Genomic DNA, 24398 nt, shown 5'->3' on the forward strand with positions numbered 1-24398 from the left:
CTTCTACATTTACTGAAAAAAAATCTTCTTTTAGTCTTGACTTAAATGTTGTGAGCTATAATAAGCTGTAAAAGCTGAAAAAGATAGTTTATTCCAAAGCTAATGGAAAATATTACCAACCAGGCTGAATTTAAATTAAGATTTACCAGAAAAAATTGCAACTCTTTTTAGAACAGTCCAGCCAGAGTCCTTAAGTCCAAGTTTTTGATAACTGGAAAATGGAGATCAACAAGTAGACCTACATATTTATTTTCTGACATGATTATCCCTTTATGGCTTCCAAGTAAAAACGTTGGTCAGTCTGGAGTTTTCATAGAGCATTCCTCTGGTTTTTATAGGAGAAAAAATGTTCCTTAAGTTTTGACTTGGACGTTGTTGTCCAAGCAGCTGTAACTATAATAACCTGTAAAATCTGTAAAAGAGAGTTCATTTCGAAACTAATGGAAAATGTGGTGAACCAGGTTGGATTCAAAATTGAGTTCTATTAGGAAAAATGACAATGTATGAAGAATGTAGGGTAAAAGGCTAATCATGGCTCCAACTAATGTTGAGATATTGAGTTGTTTACTAGAAAAGATAGGAAAGTTAGTTTGAGTTAACTTAAGAAAAGAGCATCCCATCCAATAATTTATTTTGAGAATACTCATCTCTTTTGAGATTCTGAACTAAGTGTTTGATAAAAGGTAGAAGGAGATCATCAATTAGATTTAAATTTCATATTATTGAACATGATTTTTAAAATTAATTAACAAAGCCAAGTTCAGAAACACGAGAAAATGCAATATTTTTTATTGGAGAGAAAAAGCTTTTGCAACAGGAAACGTTTAGCCAGATAGCACCGTTTGTCCAATGGACATATAAAATTTGTCCAATTACTATTCAGTATGTCTAAGTACAAGGAATAAATGTTCATTAAACAGTCAATGGATTGCCAGTTTAGGATACCCATTATTTGTATTATTGTCCAATGTTGCTATGCAATGAAAAATATTAAATTCGAAAAAGTTGTCAGTCTTGTAGAAATGGTAAAGTGATCGTGAAAGTAGGTCAACTATCTTAAATTATCTCAAACAAAATGAGAAAAAAATAACAATAATTTAGACAACCTACTTTTTAAAAAATTTTCTATTTAAATTACTGAAATGTGAAACTTTCTTCTTCTAGGCACTCCAGTAAGAAAAATATCAATATCTTGATTTTTAGAGTATGAATTTTAGTAATTATTTCAAAAATAAGTATCATTAAGTATCCCAGAAATCAATAATTATATTTAAGCCACTATAAACCAAGATATTTGATTGCCAATAAGAGTCAACTTATTTTGTTTCTTCCAGGCACTCCAGTGAGAAAAATGTCAATATCTTAATTTTTAGTGTATGGATTTCAATAGATTTTTCGGTAGTTGCTTGAACAGCCCATGAAATATCCTAAAAATCAATATTTTAGCCACTAGAAATTAAGATATTTACTTGCCAATAAGAAACAAATTATATTTCTTCCAGGCACTTCAGTAAGAAAAATGTCAATGTCCTAATTTTTTGTGTATGGATTTATGTATTTTTTTGAAAGTGCTAAAAGTAAATTTAAGTTAGAGCTGATAAGAAGCCGACAAAGACAGCCATAAAAAGAAGGAATAAATTATATTTAGTAATTTAAATGTTTTTCTTTTTAAGCAAATTCTCAGTGTACAAAATTGGTACAACTAAGTGTACATCACAGGACAAAAAATGGATCCAAATGTATATCCAAAAGTGTCTCGTGTATACATTTGTTAGATATTATTTAGGGATAATATTCAGATGTCCATAGGATAGCTGCTTTATCTAAAAGGAAAATAAATATCCGCTTAAAGCGTGCTAATTCAAAAAAGAGACTCTTGGATATAGGAGAGAAACATACAAAATAATAAAATATCAGTAGTGATAAGAAATCTAAATCAAATCAGTGTTTGCTATATGGACAACTAGTGTTCGAGAAATTGGAAGGCTTCGATGAATTTACATGGGTCACTATTATGAATTACATTGACAGTATTTTATTTCGGTTCATGAGTAAAGAGTTACGTCAACGGTCACAGCATCTTTAAAATTATCCCTTTTAAGGTATCATCTTAGTCATCTTCACTAACTAGCTATTTTTAGCTACCCCAGGATCAAATACCAGTAAACACATTGAATCCTGCTTTACAATCAACTACATTCCCACAATCGCCTTCACTGGCAATGTTTTATGATTTTTAGTCATCTCTATTCGGAAGAATAATATATACGCAAACCAAACACTGTATCACACAACCAAGAGGGTTGCTGAGATTCCGAAAATATAATGAGACACTGAGACGTACACTAGAAAAGAAAAGAAAGCTAGTTGGAATAACCTGAAGTCATCCAACTCGTTGAACAGCTTAAACCAATACTTTCTTTTGATAATAGTGCAGATTTTAAAATAAGTCTAATTTTTTGATAACTGTCCAAAGGAGATAATTAATTAAATCTTAATTTTTGTTGCTGAATATGACTTTTTGCTTCATGGCTTCCAAGTACAGACTTTGGTGATGTTGGAGTCTCTATAGAAGATATTTAGGGTTGCGCTTCAGTCCATCTTCCTTTACCTCTCAGTCTATTTATTTTTTTTCAAAGGAGAAACAATTTTCCAAGTCTCGACTTGGACGTTGTAGTCCAAGCTGCTTAAAAAGCTGGAAAAGAGAGTTTATTTCAAAACTAATAGAGAATGTAATGGACAAGGCTGGATTCAAATTCTGGAATTTAGGTCAAAAGGCTAGTGATAGTCACGTTGAGATGTTGACGACTCAGTATTAAGTCGTACACTAGAAAAGAAAGGAAGGCTAATAGGGGTTCCCTGCAGACAAGAATGTCGGAACCAATTTTTTTTTGAAAATAGTTCACATTCTAGAGTATTCCTAAGTCTTTGGTAACTAGTAATAGGGGGTTGCCAAGCATCACTACTGAACATAATTTTTCCTGCATAGTTTCCAAGTAAAGATGTTGCTGATCCTGGAGGTTCTATTCTTTAAGGATGTTTACTCCTCGTGACTATTATCATTAATTAACTGTTGATAATTATAACACTTCCTTAGATTGCGATCTCTTATTTTTATCTCTGCTGAACTGAGTCGTCGTATTTTTCGACTCTTTTCAGTTTGACTTGAGGTATTTATTATCTCTCACTGTTAAGAACTCTTATTAGTTTATATAAACTTCTGAGGATATTCACTTGATTCTCTTGCACTGCTCTCTTGAAGTGGATGATTACAGTAGCTTTAGTTCCCTTCACCTTAACTTTTTCTTCTGATAACTATCATTAATATTGTTTTCATCTCGTCTATTTTCTCACTTTAGCTATTTTAAACTTTCTTTTAAGCTTGTTTGCTGAACGTTAGTATTCCACACATTGACTTCTGATTGTCGTTGAGACTCTTCGTGTCCCTCCGCCCTCACCTCCACTTAAGCCAATTTGAGGCTCTTCTAAGCTTGATTGATAAGAATTATATCTCTCATTCGGACTTCTTCTTCTGATAATGCTCAGATTTTAGAACTTACTGAACTTATTACTGAATTTACAAGAGGATATCATTTAATAGACTTCGGTTTTGTAATTGCTGAAAATGATTTCTTCTTTATGGTTTCCAAGTCAAGACGTTGAAAATGCTAGAGTGTCTTTAAGGTTGGGCCTCAGTCCGCCTTTCTCTATCTTTAATTTTACTTTTTCTAATTATCATCATTAATTAACTGACTTCCCTGTGGCCTCTTACTGATTTGACTCTTTGCTGATCTGAGTCATCATAAAGAATCTTTTAAGTTTGATTTGAGGTACTTGATATTTTTCACTCTTAAGGGCTTTGAGGAACTTCTAATTTTCTGAATCACCTGATTTTTTTATACTGTTCACCTGAAGATCATCATTATATAGGACTTACTAAAATTGAATGTGAAGCTTTAGTACCATTTACCCTGACTTCCTTGTTTTTCTTGTCATCAGTATAGTTGATTTTTTCTGCTAAAAATAAAAGTCCTTCGTGTCCATTTGCTATGCTCACCTAAGTCTTAAGTAGTTCTCACATTAACTTCTGAGCCTCAGCATTACATTCTCAGCACTTGGGATTTTTTGCTACACACGAAACTTATTTGTGCCTCTCCGCCACCTCCACTTACCTGAGCCATTTTAAACTTTCTTTTAAGCTTGATTGCTGAGGTTTGATATGTCTCACTCTGACTTCTTCTTTTGATGATTCTTAGGTTTTAACTCTTGCTGTACTGAAGAAGTTTTTTTTATATATTATACTAGAGAAAATATTAGTCCTCCGTCACTGTTCTTGAAAAGAGTGAGATTTTAGGGAATGCCGTGTCCCCGTCGGATAAAGTGCGACGCCCTAAATCATATCTGTCAAATTTGAGCGTCGGATTTTTCAATATATTTATTCTCCCGGGACCGTATGAATACCTTCACGATTTTTATCACTGGCGCGTTCCCTTTTTTCCGTTGCGTGTCTGGAAACTTGGAAAGCTTTAAAGGCAATTTTTTTTCACGATTTAATGCATAACTTTTTAAGGTATGACGGTTATTTTTCTTTAAATACTTTTAATAAAATAGCAGTTATTTGTTTTAAAAAAAAATTAGGACCATAACCTCTTGGAGTACGATAGTCTTGAAATCTGATTAATCTTATTTTATGACCATTATGAATTTAAATCTTTTTCACAGGGTTTAAACTAATTTATTCGGTAACTAATTAGCAAAAAAATATTATAATATAAATGAAAAAAATAAGTTTTCTCACAGACATAAGGCCGAAGAGTGCGATGACACTGCATAAGCCGTTTCCTTCCTTCATCATTTATTTGATACCCGCCGAGGATATCTTCGGTTCTGTGAAAAACCGTGAGAATTCTGGCCTTCTTGAGGCATATTCTTGAATACTAAACAATTTAAAGGTATTATGAGGCATTTAACTTTAGCTTTTTTAAATATTAATTAGGTTTTGCATTGAATCTTAAAAAAAGCAGCTGAGTTTTCAAAAAAAAAATATAAACACGCAGCTATCACGAATCAATAGAACAACAAACCGAACACGAAAATATTTTATGATTATTTACAGAAAACTGCTCAGCAGTCACCTGGAAGTGACGCTCAAAAACGCCGCCCCAAGATAAACCGCATCCTTATCGCCTCGATTCTGTTTATTTTGTTATCCATGGCCGAGATTGACTTTATTGTCGGCTTTTTATGTCGACACAACGAATAATTATCGTAACGCGGGTAAAATTCGACGATAAGCGCTTATCGAACGTGTCAAAATGGCGGTCTTTGATCTGCCGACACCTTCAACAGGGCACGTCACTCATACGCGATAAGATTTTAAAGTTTACCGTAACGTCTAAAATTATACAAATGGTTTCCTTTTTTTAACATCATTAAGTCTATGACCAATCAGTTATCAGTTTTAAATTGAAAAAATTAAGGAAAATCATATCAGGCCCTAAATGGTTATGAACTAACTATTAAATCACTAAAATTTAAAAAAGATACTCGTCGGACCCTTAAAGATTATGCGCGATTTTAGGTGTTTGAAAACTTAATATGCAGGACAATATTTGTATTTTCAAAAAGTTGGATATAATAGAAGTGTTTTAGTTTATTGATCATAATATGAAACTTTTATTTTCAATGGTCATATTAGGCTATTTTAACAAAAATGAGTTTTCAGTTTTCTAAACTCAAAATTCGAGAAATTTTTAAGGTATTTTACCCCATAACATTATTTTGGTTTTCAAATAAAAAAAATATTAAATTTATTAAAATGGCATCTTTTGCCTAAGTCTTATAATGTATTAATATTGAAGTAACATTTTTAAAATTGGAAATAGCTGACACATGTAAAAAATACTGTTGTATATTATAGGTTCAGAAACCACCTAATATTTTGTATAAAAAATTTAAAACGGAAACTATATTGGTGTTAATATATAAAATGTAGCAAATAAGAATTATTGATTTTCTAAGCAAACAAATGTTTCTATTATGGTGGAAAAATTTTTAAATAAGAAAACTTAAGAATATCTAGAAATTTCTTCATAAAGTCACTTAACCAATTTTAAATTGTAATTTTCAAAATAGCATAGAAAGTTCAAAATAGCACCTCAACATATTGAACAACATAATTTTCTCTAAATTACTGATTTTCATAAGTTTTCGCGTTTTTCTTTAAATTAATTGCCGGCTTTCTACAACCATTTAAAACTTATTTCTATATGAAATAGTTGGATTTCAACATTTATCTTGGCAAAATTTCATTAAAATTACTATTATGTTCTTAGGTAAAAAATCAACAAAATTACATTATTTGTAATTTTTATATTAAAAGTTAAATATTTATTAATATAAGCAATCCCACGAAGAGTGATTATTATTAAATTAATTTTTCCAAAATGTCTTTGCCATTTTAAAGGCTGCAAACTCAAAAATCATTTTTACTTTTATAAAAGGTTTGTTTAATTTTTAAAACTTTTTCTTTTAAAAATGTTTCTTGCAATGTAAATTAATTAAATATTTAATTTTTATTACCACAGAGTAACCAATCTTTATTAGGTCTGAACGAACTTTATTGCTGTGTTGAGTGAATTTAAAGAGAAATCGATGACGCATTTAAGAAATACTCACTAGTTTCCAGTGCCCAAAAATAAAACTTAGATTGGATTACCTAGTGTGAAATAGCCGAACATGTCGCTTTACGAGCTTAATTATCGAGTTTTATATTTTTTTTTTAAATATGTGTTAGCTTTCTCAATTTTCTTATTTAATTTTCTTAATATATTCTATAAACTTATCTGCTTAACATGTTAAGCAGATAAGTTTATAAATAAGTTAAATTAATGGAATATTATATTTTCGTGGCCATATATTAAGTGACTGTAAGTTTTCTTAACCCTTACGCTCCAGCATGTCACAATTGTGTGAGTCTTATTAACATGGGATATAAACATCAAAACGATATTTTAACTATCCAAAACGATACGACACGATTGTGCAAGACATCTCTTTATGCTTTTAACGCACGGGCTGGATTTAGCCATTTTGATAGCTTCGGCAGAGGAGCATGAATTACCATTTTTTTTGTTTTTTCGAATTCTTGTGACTTGTGATGGCGAATAACGGTAAGTTTTAACTAAAATTAATTTAAACCGTGTTTTTAATGTCAATGCATTGTTTTCCCTAATAAGCTCAAAAATATTTCAAAATATTTTGCCGCCATTTTTAGAAGTACGTACTATGTCGCTGTATCATAATTATAACGGCTAGGAGCCAACCAATACAAAAAAAACGTTACCGTTCGTAAACGTACGTTACGTAAACGTTATCGTTCGGTACCGTTTTTTAATAGTTATGTTTTTTCTAGGATCCAAGAGATATTGATAATTAATTGATTAATGATGAATTTTTTGCTCCATCCGAATGCGTTTTATCGGAAGATGAAGAGTCCGAAAGCAGCAGCGACAGCAGCAGCAGCAGTGACGAGGACGCGTCTAGACCTAGTACCAGCCAAAAAAAGTCTTCTGCTCCAACATGGGTAAAGCACCCATTTGAAGGCAAAGAAATCCCTACTATGTTTGATAACCATAAACCTGAGCCAGTTTTGAGTCCATGGGGTTATTTTAGTAGATATTTCAATGATGAGTTTTTTGAAATGAGGGCAGCGTTAATTTCTCAGTATTACTTGCAACAACATGGTAGGGAAATCACTCCAAAATTGACTGATGAAGAAATTAGGCAATTTTTTGGTATGCATGCAATTATGGGATGTTTTAAGTTTCCTAGAGTCCACCTTTACTGAAGTATCAAATATCGATTACCTCTTATAGCTAATGTTATGGCGCGTGACAGGTTTTATAAACTTCGAACGAATTTTCCTGTAGTCTATAATCTATCAGTATCGGATGATATCAAAAAAATGAATCATCTCTGGAAAGTTCAACCAATGATAGACCGAGTTCGACAAAGATGTCTTGAAATTCACAGGCCAGTGAATGGTTGTTTTTCAATTGTTGAGCAAATGATACCCTTTTTAAAACGATGTCCTATACATCAATTTGTCAAAAATAAACCAAGGCAGGTTAGACTTAAGAATTTTGTCATTACAACGTCTTGTGGTACAATATTGGACTTCGAAATATACCAGGGTTCCTTGACGCCATTGCCAGATAAACAACTTGGTTTAGGGCCGTTTAAGCTTTATTTTTTTTGACCGATATTTTTCCACAATACCATTATTTGAAAAATGAAAAGAATTAAAAATGGAAGGAACGGAAACCATAATGACAAACAGAGTAAAAGGATGTGTATTTAAAAAAGATGCTACTATGAAAAGAGGCGACGCAGAAGTGCACGTAAAAAATGATACGAAAGTATGTTTGACAAAATGGAAAGATCACAAATCAGTCGTCATGGCATCTACGGCTTTTGGAATAGAACCAGTAAAAACTGTTCGGAGATGGGATAGAAATATAAAAAAACTTTTAGAAGTATCCTGTCCAAATGTAATTAAAGTTTATAATGAAAAGATGGGCGTAGTTGATATTTATGATCAAATGACTGAGGCTTATCGAACATACTTTAAAACCCGAAAATAGACATTTAAAACCATTCTACACTTATTTGACATAGCTATTATGAATAGCTGGATGGAATATCGAAATGACTGTAAAAAAATGGATACAGCTCAAAGCAAATCTTAGATTTTTTGCAGTTTCGACTAGCATTAGGAGAATTTATGGTTTGTGGAACAAAAAAAAAAGAAATCTAAACTATGAACACGCTCAAACGGATGAAAATGAAGAACCTTCTGCCAAGAAGGTAAGATATACACCTCTACCTTGTGAAGATAAAAGATTCGATGGGTTTGATCATTGGCCAGTACATGAGGATCAAAAAAATCATAACACTTGCCTGGAATCCTGTCAAAGTAGATCAAGAATCAAATATATTAAGTGTAATGTTTACTTACGTTTACAAAAAAACCAAAACTGCTTCAAAACATTTCATGTTAAGTAGTGTATTTTCGTAGAAATAAACATTTTCAATATATTTTTCGTTTTTTTCACATTTGTACCAGTATCATTTTGACTCCTATCCAACACAATCGTGAGAGTCCCTAAAAACTTATCAAATGTGATTTTTTTTTTCTCAAAAAAATGATCTCTAATGAGGTCATAATAAGCATTGGCGTAAAGTTTTGTCTCAAAATTCTAAAAAAAGTAGACTTGGGAGCGTAAGGGTAAAACAGACATTTTCTCAAATATTAAGTAATATTTTTTAAAATGTTGTTGTGCTATTTTAAACTTTAAAAATCGAAAAAAAAATTGAAAATAAATACAGTGACTTTAAAAAGAGATTTTTAAATATTGCAAAGTTTTTTTTTTTGAAAAATGTTTTTTTTTTCATCATATTAGAAAAAATAAAATTCGCTTTTGGATCAGAAAATTAAGAATACTTAAATGCCACATTGTATACACAACATTATTTTCCGTTTTGAATTTTAGATATTGAATAATTTTTGAATTTCAATTCTGACGAGTCTTTTATATTTAAAAAGTATTCTAGAAAAAAAAAAGAATTACAGTGCAAAGATATTAAGAAAATCAAAAAAGAAAACTGAGAAAACTAACATCTATTTAAAAAACAACTAACGAAAACTCAATAATAAAGCTCGCAAAACGACAAATCGTGCCATATTGAACCAGCAGCTGAATTTGAATATTGAACAGGTATTCCTAAAGTTTTTATTTCAGACTATAGAAGGATTATGTAATAATTCCAGACAATACAAGTGATATTCCTTCCAGGGAGTTGTATTATTATATAATTCTTCCAGGCACTTGAAACTATTTGGTATTTCTTGAGTTCTTCATCTATTTCCATTTGAATACATTTAACATAGCAGTGAAGCTGTCCTCTTGAGTTTTTCAACGGAATTCCATTCTTTTTAATTTTAAATAGTACACTTATTTTGTAAAAAAAAACATGTGTATTAAGAAAAAAATGTATATATAAAAACAAACAATATAGCAAATAATTTCTTAATTTTCTAAAGTTAAAATTCGAGGACTTTTTTAGTTTTATTTACTTCAGTACGAAATTTTTTTTAAGTACGAAGTTTTTTAAAATCTGCATTTTTCTCAAAAGTCCCTTTTTCCAAGTCTCCTAATGTGTTGATATAGAAGTGAATGTCGAAGACATTTTAAAAATTAAGTTGTATATTATTTATATTAAGGCTTTTAGAGAATTGTGTATTTCTTCAAGGCAATACAAAATATATTTCTTCCAGGAAGTTAAAATAATTATTTTATTTTTCCAGGCAATTGAAACTTCTTAGTTCTTCAACTATTTTTATTTTAATTCACTTAACGTGTGATAAAAGTCTATTTAAAAAGTTGTAAAATCAGTCAATATGTGGCCATAAAAATAAAATATTTGATTACTTTAGGTTAGAGTAAATATGTTCAAAAAAAAAAAGTAAAAAAGTGTCAAAAAACACACTTTTCAAAATGGTAGCTATATTTTGGAAAAATTAATTAAAGAACGAAAACTGTTGTTGGAATTGTTAAATAGATTAATTAATAAATATTCAAATTTTATTTTTTTAAATAATGAATAGCAATTAAAAAAAAATCTCAATACAACATAGTAATTTCAAGAAACAAATGATTATTTTGGAATTAAACTATTTGATATGTATACAAATTAAGGTAAATATATGATTTAATAAAATACCTGTGCAAAACAGAAAATTAATTTGAATACAAAAAAGAGTAATTTGAAAAAAAATATATTTAAACGAAAACGTTTGATATAGAAATGAACCTAAAAAACTAAAAATAGCAAATTAAAAAAACTGCGTTTAAAACAGAAATTGTAAAGAAAAATGTTGGAATGCAACTATTTAATATAAAAATAAAATAAAAATGACGATTTTAATAATAATTCCGTAAAAAAGAGAAAATTAATATGAATGAAAGACGAGAAATGCCAATGAAAAATGGTAATTTAATAGAAAATTCTTTTTCTGAAAAAAACATTTTAGGGCTAAAAATTATTCTTATTTTTAAAATAAAAAGTCATCATTAATTATATTTATAAATAATAAAAAAAAAATCCATGATATAAATCATATATTCCCTAGACCTATTAGCAGAGCCGTAACTATAATATTTACATAAATAAGTGAGGTGTAAAATTTACGACCTTCTTCACAAGTAGAATGTGTCAAAAGGGCTTAAATAGTCAACAAACACACTTTATCTCTATCTAAACAGACTTAGTAGGGCTCGAGGTATAATAAGACTGTTTAGACAAAGATTAGAGGGTGTCTAAAGTTTATTTATATACGCCATAGAAAAGATAATAATAAGGAGCGCGATTTTATTTATGACATTTAAAGGGCAAATTTACGACTTCGACGTATGGTACGACAAAGAGACAAATTCGAACAATACATAATCACGAAACAAAGATGGCAAGCGACCGGAATGAAAAACCGCATGGTATAAATCCTATGGTTCGCCATATAAGTCCCGGCGAAATAACGCATCTACAAATTACCGTACTTTATTTTAACGTTTCTGTTGTATAAATTTATATACGCAAGTAATGCCTTTTGTAGACGATGGAAACGTGGAAAACCATCTGTAGAAATTCATTTTTATAAGGAAAATAATTTTTATTTTTATTTTGTTATTTTCAGAGTAATCCTTATAGTTTAAAAGATGCAAGTGGGGCGGCTGATATGTCTGCATGGACGAGTGCAGGTCTACAACCCACCACCGGGTACTACCCTTATGATCCAGCTTTGGCAGCTTATGGGTAAGTCGAAGTTTTAGTATGATTATCTGCAAGTAATTCTTCTTTAAAATAGAACAGTACTTGATATTCTCCAAGTACACATGTATTCCATGAAAAGGACAAATTTGCTCCATTTATTAGGAAAGCACTATATTTCCAGTACATAATATAATATTATTTTTTAGAGTAAAAATTAATAAAAAACTTGATAATTAATAAACACAATTGGAAAAATTAACAATTGTTAAGTAAAGTGTAAGAAAAATAATATTGGTATATTTTATCCTCAAATTAAGTAGATATGTATTGATTTCAGGTCGTTGCAATTTTTTTGCAAATTTATAAAGGTTTCTAATTAAATTTATATTTTAATTACATTTTAATTTTTGAAAAGATAAGTCTAATACAATATTTTATTTATTCACTTGAGAGCGTAATTTTCTTATTATTATTGAAACAAACTTTATTATTGAAACAACATTTTTATATTTGCACTTAAAATACTCACCTCAAAAAATAAGCATTCAGGCAATAATAAAAAAGTAAAAAACAATATTTCTAAACAAGAAAATTGAAAAAGCTAACAAATTTCACATAAAAATTAAAAAAAACTGAAAATATAATCGATAAAGCAATAATTTTAGAGAGATTAGTTACCGCATATTAAAAAAATTTAAAAAATTACAGATGATGTTAAGCCGTTGCAAAGATTCTCCTGAGTTAACAAAATATGTCATGGATCGGTCATATTTTAGTAATTTATGTATCCATGTGAACAATAATAAGGGATAACTTGTACTTATTTACAAATCGATAGTAGATCTTATTTAGGGTTTTTATAGGAAAGACTTTCCCTTAAGCAATTGCTTTAATTGAGTATAGTTCTCTATTAAATGCTTGGCGAGATAAAGATCAAGCCACTTCAAATTCACAAGAAGAAGAAAGATGCACTCCTATAGGAAAAATCCTAATAACTCATAATTTTCTGCTAAGATTTTGGGGATTTTCTTGACCAGAGTTATAAAATTGTTAAGGTATTTTAATTAAGAATTACTACTTTTTAAAGCCCTGGAGTGAAGTTATTCCCTATAGCACAGGCTCTTCTGTAAGAAAAATCCTAACAACTTGTAAGCTTCGGCTAGTTAGAGATTTGCTTGACGAAAGTTTATTCTTTTATTGACACACTTCACAGCACTAGCGCTTCTGTAAGAAATTTCTTTGATCAAAAATCACTTTATTTTAAAGTCCTAGAGTGAAGTTATTCCCTAATTTACAAGAGGAAGGAAGATGTTGTATACCACAGGATCTCTTGTAAGAAGAATACTGATATACATGCAAGAATACTTATATACATAGTTACATAATTGTCAAAGAATCTTAATTATCAAGAATCACTTCATTTTGAAGCCCTGGAGTAAAGTTATTTCCTAATTTACAAAAAGAAAATTGTTGTTGTATATTAGAGGCACTCCTGTTAGAACAATCCTAATAACTCATCATTTTTTGCTAGCATAATAAGGATTTCCATTATCACAATTAAACAAGACCTTAATCATAATCATTGCTTACAGAAATATAGAAGATTTCTTTAAATTAGTGGTGAGGAAATAGTCTTTCTTCTAATATATGATCCAAATCAGAGAAAATAATCCAGTTTAATGTACAAGCAAGCGAATCTCTATACGAAACTACAGCTCTGCCGGTCTAACAATTCTGCTCATGAAAACATATTTGGGTTTGATATTAATACTATTGAGTTGTCATTGTGTTTCTTAATGTACAAGGAGTAAGTCCAAAGAATAGGCATTGTTGAATTGTTGAATAAAATAAGGTTTTTTTCTATATAAAGGGATGTGCATGGCTTGACTAGCAGTGGTTAAATAAAAAAAATCATTCATACTTCACAAAGATACTGGTTATTTAAGCTATAACATTAAGCAAAACAAAAATACAAAATCTACAGTATCATAGTAAATTTAATAAAGGTTAATCAAATGATAAATGAATGATAATTAAAAAGGAAATTCCTTAAATAGCCCGTATTCTTTAGAAAACCAAAATAAATTACTAAAGCTTGCGAAATTGATTAACCCAAATAAAGTTACATCAATTTAAATATGTACCACTTTCTCCTGAATAATAAATATGGATCAAATTTAGTTGAATTTTGCAAGTTTATTTCTTTTCAGTGCATTAATAAAAAGCTTTATAATCTAAAACCATTTTCATATAGCACCTTGTCTACTGAAAATTCAAAATAAATTGGGATAAGCGCAGCTGATACACACCCCATCCAGTTTATTCTCTCATAAGCGAACCACTTGCCTTAACGAAACGAAAAAACTGAGCTCTTAAGAAAATCCCTCTATTCCTCCCTCTTCTCCCTCCCCTTAAATGCCCTCGAAACGAAAAGCTGCCATAAATCCAAAACAGCGATTCACGCCCCAGATTGACTGGAAAACACTAAACTCAATTAAACCATCAATCTACCCTTGATATAAAAGACTTTAACCGTCGAGGAGATGGGGTGGTTCGCACTTCCCTCTGTTTTACTCCCCCCGGAAAAAGCGTGGGGCGTAAGGGGGGAAAACCCCAAGTCAGCACTATGGGCTGGGGAATTGGGGAGCGCGGACGTGTGTGGCGAAAATAGGCTCTCTCTGAGGTTTTATTGAGCTTTTTTGGGGGATTACAGGGCCGAACTGCTGAGGAATTCTGATTTATTTATTAGAGCATTTTAATTCACTGAGAGACTGAACTCTAAATCTTTGTTCAATATTTGGTATTTTTTTAGTGCATAACTTATTTGAACATGAGTTACGTTTACATTAAAGAGGTTCATTTACTTGCCTAGTTTATCGAGTCCGCATCTACCTCAGTGCTGCCAGATTGGTGGTTATACTACTAAATAAAAGAGTTTTTATTACATAAGCGGGAGTTTTAAACATCGTAATATAGTTTAGTGGGAACACATTTTTTAAAACCTTTCTGTAGAGGGAAACTAGAAGCCCTTTAGGGGGAAAGAGTCTGACTTGGCAATAATAATCTACAGGTAACTTAGCTGGAATCACAACAAACTAGAAAATTTGATTCAACAACAAATGCTTAAAGAACTATTGGTATCAGACTTCACTTCCTTTAAAGGCATGATTCATCCCTATCAGGTCGACATAAATTTCATGGTCGATTTATCTTTTAACTCAAGCAACGTTGAACTTTGAAACAAATATAAAGAAGCTTTAAATTTGCGACTTAAGCTTAACTTCCATCATTTTGATAGGCTTGCGGTATCTAAACACATGTTAGCAGATTCTGAGAGTGTTAAGATAAACCATTTTAGAAAATCCTAACTTAATAATAGCCGATTACTTTAAAAATTAATAGATATTTAAATTCAAAAGAATCCATACAGATTCTTAGAAAATTTTTGATTTGAATATTTTTGGCCAACATCCATTGTTTTTAACCCACGCATGTAGGTGAGGTTATGAATAGAGAGAAAAATATTTTTGAAAATGTTAGATTTATCTTCTTATGGCGCATATTGCAATAAAGAAGAGAATAAAATATGAATTCAACAATTTAAGAAGACCAAGCTCAAGCATGACCTAAAGGAAGACTGCTTACTGTATTTATTGCAAGAGATAGAGAAGCAAAAGGTTACCAACCAGCAGTAATTTCATGTAGTACAACGAAGTAAAAACATAGCTGAACCGTTTTTAAAAATCAACTAAACAGTTTATCATAAGTGTAATAAATATACTTATAATATTATATTTTAAGTATAATAAAATACAAAAAATCTGTCTGCACTAAAAAATTTTTTTTAATCCACTCTGGTTTTTCGACGATCTGTGGAACGTTTAAGATCTCTTTGCAAGTTCCTTTCCCTAGAATAAACTCAGTCTCTTCGTCTAAGGAGATCAACGTGTCCAAGTTACCTATATTAGTTTTTAAATGTTACTTTCGAATGAAGTTTTTTGTTTAAACAGAATTTTTCCACATTAACAAAAAGTTTTATTGTCTGTTTTAAGTCTGGCCTGCCTATGGGTTTAAATTTGTTTTCCTTGCAGAATTTTTCTTGAGAAGAAGATCTCAGAATGCCTTTCCATTAAAAAATTCATCAATTGCTAGTACAGATACGGGGACGATATTTTTACAATCTTTACTAGATCTAAAAATAACTTTCAGGATTTTGTAAAAAAATATTAACTTTTTTCACAGCTCTATTAAGTTTACTTATGAAAAAGAAAATTAAGGTTCATTATCCTTTATTGATTAAAAGGTCAGGTACCAATTCACTGGAGATTTATAGAAAACTTACAACAACAGATAATGTAATTCACCACCAATCATTCTATTAAGGAAAAATTTCCTGCGTTTAATTCATTATTCCATGGACACTTTAATATTCCTTTTTCTTTATACAACTTTTATAAAAGAACTTGATTTAATTTATGAGATATCTAAAAATAACGGATATCTTGACAACACCATCAATAGAATACATTGAAAACATCAAAACTATATCCTTAATAAAAATCTTCTTTGTAAAGACACTATAGAACTCAAAAACTTCCTCAAACTCCTTGTCACAGCATCTAATCAATACCAAAGACCAGATTCCTGTCTCTCTAGAGTTTACAGACTAAAATGCTCTTATCCTGACTATAATGTATGTTACATCGGTCAAAGCGCAAGGAGAATTAAAACTCCTATAAAAGAACATACTAAATTAATTAAAAACACCTTAAATAGCGTCTTCTCTTTTTACTAACCACATTATTAAAGATGGACGTAAGTTTGAACCTGAAACTGCAGGATACTGAAGTGCTGCATGTCTGTTGTAAATGAATAACGCAATAAAATAACTTAATTATGTTTGTATCAACGAACAAACCAAGTTCGAAAGCAAATTATATTTTTTGCAGTTTTTTAATTTCTCAGTTATATCCGTATTATATTTCTGCAGTTGATTGAGTCCTCTTGGTTCTATTCAATATTACTATCATTGCTTTAATCATGTATAGATCACTGGTCCATAGCAAAACTCTTTTGAGGGATCACAAAGCCGAACTGCCGAGGAATTCTTATTTTAATTTAGGGCATTCTTTAGCATGAAATTCTTTAAGAAACTTAGTTCACTGGCAGATTAAACTCCATATTTTTACCAAAAATTTGGTATTTTTTTAGTCAAATATAAATATATGCATAACTTATATGGATCTGAGTTACTTTTTATTAATAAATTTAAATTTTCTCACTTTAATTTGTATTTCATTATTGTTAATTGTTTTTTTTTCAGTCACTTAGGCACTTGACCTAATGCCTATATGGTCTTATTTACTCCACAAAGATTTTTGCCAATTTTTTTTAACATTTTTTAACAATTCAATTAAAATCATTCTAATGAATTTATTGAAACGATTATAACTCTAAAATCTAACATAGCCGAAGTCTATTTTAAGTTTAGTTATTTGTTAAAAAAAGAGAAAGTTCGAAGGCAATTTTCTTCACTTTCTATTACATTAAATCTCAATTAAGTGTTCTCTAAAAAATCCCTATTCCAGCCCTCTACAAAAGGCCTATTCTCGACCCTCCTCTTAGGAAAAAAGGAAAAAAGTAGCATACACACACACACAGAGGGCTTAATAGGGGTGAAACCACTCAAAGTATAATCAAAACCCCAACTGTGCGGGGTGCGGAAAACGGATCCCGCTGCATTTCCCGCTCTGACGGTTTTGCACAAAATAATTGACTGTCGTGATAAATCTGTGTTTTTTTTCTCTCGTCGCTTGGTTTATTTTTTACCTCTTGCTGTATTTTTATTGAATTAGGATGTTAGAAGAACGTTTTGGAATATTTTATTTATGCCTTTTCAAGAACTCATGGTCAATATTAAAATTAAGTTAGAAGAGCCTGTAAGAGAAAAGTCAATTATATATGCAATACAGTGAGTACCCTAAGTCATGGTAGTCAAAGTTTTCTGACTACCAAAATTCATAACATAAATGTACAGATTTTCGATTTCTTATAACAGATGTATCAGAACTCGTATTAGCATGAATATCCTAATTTCTGGAATATACATTTTTCTTTTTTTTTTTTGGAAAAAAACTCCAAAATGTATGCCCTCTCTTTAAACTCTTCGAATTCCTATTACAGGAGTGCCTGTAAGGAACAAAATTATTTCCATCCAATAGACCGATCCTGTAACCATTTGCTTAATACTTCTGGATCTCATTAATTAGAATCATTAGAAATATCTTACAAATTAATGTGTTTATATGATTCGCTGAAAAAAGCAAAACTATTTAAATTTATTTCATTCTCAAAACAATGGTCATAGAACTTGGCCGACACTTTTTTAAATTGTCAATTATGATTCTGATGACAAAATAAATTTTCAGAATTAAGATGTTTTCAGTAAGAGCAATAATTATTCATTTAAATTAACTGATACTAAGGAAATCAATAAAATAATGATATTAGATTGCTTAGATTGCTTAGGTATTGTAGCTTTCACAAGGATCCATACTTGGATCCTTGCTTTTTATTATTTACACTGCGAATATTTGGTCGTCTTTAAAGAATTATCATGTGATGGCTTATGCTGGTGACACGCAACTATATAACTCTTTTGATTCTACTGAACTTAACGCTGCCTCTGTTGCCTTAAATGATGATCTTAAACTCCTAAGTGATTTCATTCGAACATAACTTTAATCTTAAATCGAAGAAATTAAATCTTATAGGCTAGAATTGGCCTTTGAAGAACTAGCTTGCAATCTTGGTATTTTTATTGACTCTCAATAACGTTTTAGTTCACATGTAGAAATGTTATGTGTAAGCGTTTTCCAAGCTGAAAATTCGTTTAACTAATATACGGCTTTTAAACTATAAACTTTGAAAAACCATTTAACCAAATTACTCGTTTTTTCAATCCTTAATTATTGCAATTTTATTTATTTTCCTTGCCTTGATATTCTTCACAAAAACATGATACAAATAATGCAACATGCTTGCGCTCCTCTAATTTTTGATATAAAAAAATGCGTTCACATTTCGTGGACTACGTTTTCATCATCTGGAAATCATCCAGATTTAATCCCCAGGTAGATCCCAATAAAACCAATAAGCAATCAGGAAACTATAGTTTGTTTAATTCAGACATAATTATGGTGATACAGTAAAGGCTAAAATAAAGAAATTTAATACTATAGTAGACACATTTAAAGGTGAAAGGATCAGATTCAGCAAAGAGCAGAAACAGCCACAAAAAAACCTTGTGGAAGCCAAAAATCATTCTAGAAAAATAAAGAACAAGAGCTTGAGATAGTGGAGATGATTCTTGAGAAAACTCCTGAAAGCAAAGGCAGTTCAATTTTCATCTTTAAGGTGAACACTCAGATCAAGGTCCAAAATCTCAAAAAATTATAAGAATATTTTGATAAAATAAATAGCATAGAGTTTAGAAAAGCCTGCTTTAAATATGTTTTGAAAAGTTCAAAGCAGTCCAACCAATAATTTTTTAATTATTCAGCTTTTTGGGCAGGAGTATCTAATGTGCAGGTTTTCGATCTTCAAGGTGACCAATGACTTTAAAGTTTAAAATCGTCGGCTAAGTGCGTTAACCTGCTAACTCCATTTCTAGGCCAAATATTGATTTTTATACATTTTAAAGCGTAATTCCGTTTTACACCTATACGAAAAAAGGCTACATCAACTTTTTACTCTAAACTCAAGTAATCGGCCAAGCGAAAAACTGCTTCCTTAATGTTTAATTTTTTCGCCGTTGAAAATCTGCTGTCAATCTCCGCTGTCATGCGTTAAACTACGCAATAAATATACCTGTTGCCACTCGCACACGTGCCTCCGTTGTTTATACGAATTTTATAGAAAAATAATAGTAGTTAAAGAATAATTCCAAAGCATTAACTGGCCAAAGGTAAGTACCATTTATGTTATAATATAGTTTATTTATTATTATAATTATTATAACTTATAAAAAATAGCCTATTACGAATATTATGGAGTTAGAATTTTTTCCAATTTCATTATATTTATTTTTCTTGATCATAACAGGTTTTCTGTAAGTAAATCCTAAAGGGCATTATTAATTATTTGGATTATAATTACATTTTTAAAGTTATAATTATATAGTTCTCCGGTTTAGATGATATTCCCTAAATATACATTTATTAGTCAGTTAGTTCATACAGGGTGATTCCAGTTAAAAGGAAATCATCAACTTTGGAATGACTCTGAAGTTTAAAAAAACTATAAATTCTTAAAAAAATTAAATAATTTTTGTTTGTTAATGTTTTTATTGTTTTTGAATACCAATACTGTGTACCTACTATTGGTAGGTACAGTTGCATAAATATTAGGGAGTTTTGTTTTTATTACAGATGGATCGTTGTTCCGATCGCAGTAGGCTAATAGTACAACTGGCTTAAAATATCTTTACGGAACTCAATGATGATGTTACCTTAGAAGATAATTTAGTTAACGCTGTCGATGTCGACAGTGTTTTATCTGCTGGTGAAGAAAATATGGATATTCCGCTGAATCATGTTTTGAATTTGGAAACATCTGTCACTGCCAGTTATACTACAGTACCTGATGTAAAAATAAATATAATGGATTGTTCATACGATAACTCGACTCTTACATCACATCAAATAGACTGTCCTTTTGCTATAGAAAATGACGATATCACACTACTTTCTTTGATCGAAGAACCAGATTCTTGGATGCTTAAGTCGGAAGTAAATTATACAGAAAAGAAACAAGACACTCTAGAATTAGGTACACCAAATTCGGAATCCTTGACCCAAGATACAGAAAAGAACCGAGATACTCGAGAATCAAGTACAACAGATTCCGTATCCCTAGCCGAAGATAATAAGAAAAAGAACCATGATATTATAAAAGCAGGTATAATAGATTCCGAATCCTTGGCCGAAGATCAATTAGAGATTGACTATTTAATATCGGATTTTGATCAGAGTAACCATCCTCTGGTTCTATAGTCTGACCATTCTGACTCGGATGAGGCGTTTGATTATCCAGAAAAAAGCAAAAAACGAAAGAAAATATTCCAGGTTGATAAATCTGAATGGCTTGTTGAAAAAAATAAACTTTTACGGGAGAGAGGTAAACCAGATTTGGGAAGAAAAAAGAGTAATAATCGGTGGAAATATGATGAACCCAAGCAGCCACGAAAAATGAAAGAAAAGTGCAGGTGTCCAGTAACTTCAAAAGGCATACTTAGATGTGCATCAATAGAAGAAGTTGACAGAAAAACAATTTTTAATTACTTTTGGCATTTGGCGAGACAAAGACAAAGAAATATTCCCGACGAATCTAGAATAGGACAAACATTGGAGTATCATTTAAAAATAAATGATGAATTGGTACGAGTATGCCGATTAATATTCCTAAATACACTGGGTATTGGAAGATGGTCAGTGTTAAATTGGAAGAATATATCAACACCAAAGGAAGCTCCTTATTCACGTAGAAACAGTGAGAAAAAAGCTAAGCCTTTTCAAGATGCCAAAGAAAAACTGTTTGAGTTTTTAGATTCCATGCCTTCACTTGAGTCACATTACTGCAGATCTCAAACGGAAAAGAAGTACCTTCTTCCAGAATGGCATACGAAAAAGGCATTATACGACTTTTATGTAAATGACTGGTGCAAAAATCGAAGTTTAAAGCCACTATCGATAACCATTTTTAATAACGGGTTAAATACACGAAACATCGCATTGTTCTCACCAAAGAAAGGCCAATGTGAAAAGTGTACTTACTTCAAACTGGGAAACCTATCAGAAGAAGAATTTAGCTTACATATCAAGCGGAAGAATGAAGCTCGAATGGAAAAGGAGAGTGATAAGCAAAAGCACTCATGTGTATTTACGGCTGACTTACAAGCTGTACTAATGTCACCAAAGTCAAATGTCAGCAGCTTGTATTATAGGACAAAACTGCAAGTTCATAATTTATGTTTCTACAATATAATAAATAAGAATGGTTATTGCTACTTGTAGAACGAAACTAAAGCAGGTGTAAACTCTGAAGAATTTGCAACTATTTGGTGTAATTTCCTTGAAATTAAAGTAATGCCTCTTGTAAACAAAAGCAATGATAAAAATATAATAATATACACAGATGGATGTACTTACCAAAATCGGAACGCTTTACTAAGTAATGCACTTTTGAACTTTGCTCAACAATTTAATGTTAGAATTACACAAAAATATTTAGAAGTAGGGCATACTCAAATGGAGGCAGATATGATGCACTCTACTATAGAACGACGCTTAAAAAAAATTAATATCAATGTACCCGCTGAGTATAGACAAGTTTGTAGAAATGCTCGTAAAATTCCTAGCCCTTACGAAATAAATTACCTTAACTTCACTTTTTTTAAAAAAATTGATAAAATTGACTTCTTCAAAAGTATCCGTCCAGGAAGAAATAAAGGTGATGCAAAGGTAACGCAGATTAGGGCATTGCAATATATCCCAGATGGAGGTATATTTTATAAATTAAGTTTCGAAGATACATGGCAAATATTACCCCAAAGAAAATCTTCAGTAAGTTCCTGTCCATTTGATAGTCTAAATCAACTTCATGCTGAGAGACTTAAAATTTCAAAAAGGAAATTTAATGACCTACAATTCCTAAAAGCAACCCTGCCTGTCGACTACCATGAGTTTTATGACAATATTCCCCATGATTAGTTTGTTTTGTGTTTTAATTTTAGTTATTTAGAATGTTCAAAATAGGAAATTTTTTTAGATCTGATTTTCTGTTCATATTTTCCTTATTACCAAAGAATGTATTTTTTTTTGTATTTTTGTTAAAAAAAATTAAAAATAAAGAAATAATAATGGTTTTTATTGAAACGTTATGAAAACCTGTTAACTCCTGATTTTGAAATAGTAAAACTGAAAAAAAAAACCTGCTATCTCCTTTAAACCCCAATAAATTAATAAAAAAAAAGTTTTCGTATAATTTATTTATAAGAAATATTCACTTACAATACAATACATTTTTTGGAAACAAAGAATAAACAACTATGTTTTAAATTGTAAAATTAGAATGTTTTTTTAACTTCCTGTAAAATGGTAGAAAACGGAGTTAGCAGTTTAACACACTTAGCCGACAAATTATCAAAAAATAATAAGGGTATTTTGATAAAACCATTAACGTAGTAACCGTAACGGTTTAGAAAATCATGCTTTAAAAATATTGTTAAAAGTTAAAAGCAGTCAAATCAATAATTTTGAAATTTTTCAGCTTTTTATATGGGTGTATTTAATGTGCAGATTTGATATTCAAAGTGATTCAAACAGATTTGATATAGCCAAGTTTTTAATGGCTCAATTTCGACATGCCTTTTCGAAATTCCCTTTCTAAAAAAACCAAATTTTCATGATGCTGCTTTCATTATTTCTCAAGACTTTCGAGGCCAAAAGAAGAACGATGTCCTTAATAGTGAATGACAAATTGTGAGACCCAGAAGAAAAGACCATAAAACAGACCTGAACTTATCAAGGATGTTCACAAAAACCAAAAAATTTTTCAAGTGGCTCAGAAATTCTATTGGTTGTTTCTTTCTGGACTGCAAAAATACTGACCAATACTACCAAAATTACAAAACTATTTTGGAAGTTTTGACTAGTAATCAGTGTGATGCATAACCGGTGAGAAGATGTATACAAAGTCCAAGCAGATCAACTCATTTAAACTTATGCTACCTAAAAACCAGATGGAGAGAATATTGGGTCCTGAATTATAGCCACCAAAAATTAAAAATTAACTATTTTCGGAACCAGCAATCCATCAACTTGTAGAGGAATTTTTATTTAAGTCACAATTTATAAATCGCCTAATAGTGATTTTAATCAGTTCCTGAGAATTCTGGCACATGTGTTACATAATCTGAATCTTTTTTTGAGCAACCTTTATAATCAATTACAGGTGACTTGCATTTCTATAGGCTACATTTGATAGTAGATTTTGCAATGAAAAAAGATTCCTACCTGAATAATGTATTTACAAATCTGAACACTTCAATGAATTTTTTAAGATCTTCTGCTTTTCTTCACTTGTTAAAACATAGGGCTATAGTACCTCACTTAAATATAGTGGATCAATCCAAATAGAAGAATTAATTTTAGATCCAAAACTAGTAAGAACCTTTTTCGTTATTGAGGGTGTCAACTGAGATTTTGTGAATGTGTGCTTCTGACGTGAGGACCTTTCTTGCAATTTAATTAATATAATCACTACCTGAATATAACACTACTTTCTCTTAAAATCTAGAGTGGTCAATAGTCAACAGCAGTCATTGCAATGAATAAGTAATATTCTAATTTGATCCCTTGGTCTCTATAGTGCTAAGAAAGAAACTTATAAGGTCATAATGTAGAAGATCATGAAGAAATAACTCTTCTTTTAACAATGCGCAGACATTCAATAACTTGTTTGTTAACATTGCTGAAGAAATTATCAAGTACCTCCCAGCCACTAAA

General features: G+C 30.6%; 1 protein-coding gene across 3 annotated transcripts in view; it reads left to right on the top strand.

The window, feature by feature from the left end:
• The window catches only part of LOC126739489 (homeobox protein araucan), a 197003-nt gene that overhangs the window by 140596 nt on the left and 32009 nt on the right, over nucleotides 1–24398 (top strand). For all 3 annotated transcript variants that reach the window (XM_050445190.1, XM_050445189.1, XM_050445191.1), the window contains one exon: nucleotides 11756–11874. In XM_050445190.1, the coding sequence (XP_050301147.1) occupies nucleotides 11756–11874 (119 nt within the window). The remainder of the gene's footprint in view (nucleotides 1–11755; nucleotides 11875–24398) is intronic.

This window comes from Anthonomus grandis, chromosome 8, assembly GCF_022605725.1.
Source record: "Anthonomus grandis grandis chromosome 8, icAntGran1.3, whole genome shotgun sequence".
Lineage (NCBI taxonomy): Eukaryota > Metazoa > Arthropoda > Insecta > Coleoptera > Curculionidae > Anthonomus > Anthonomus grandis.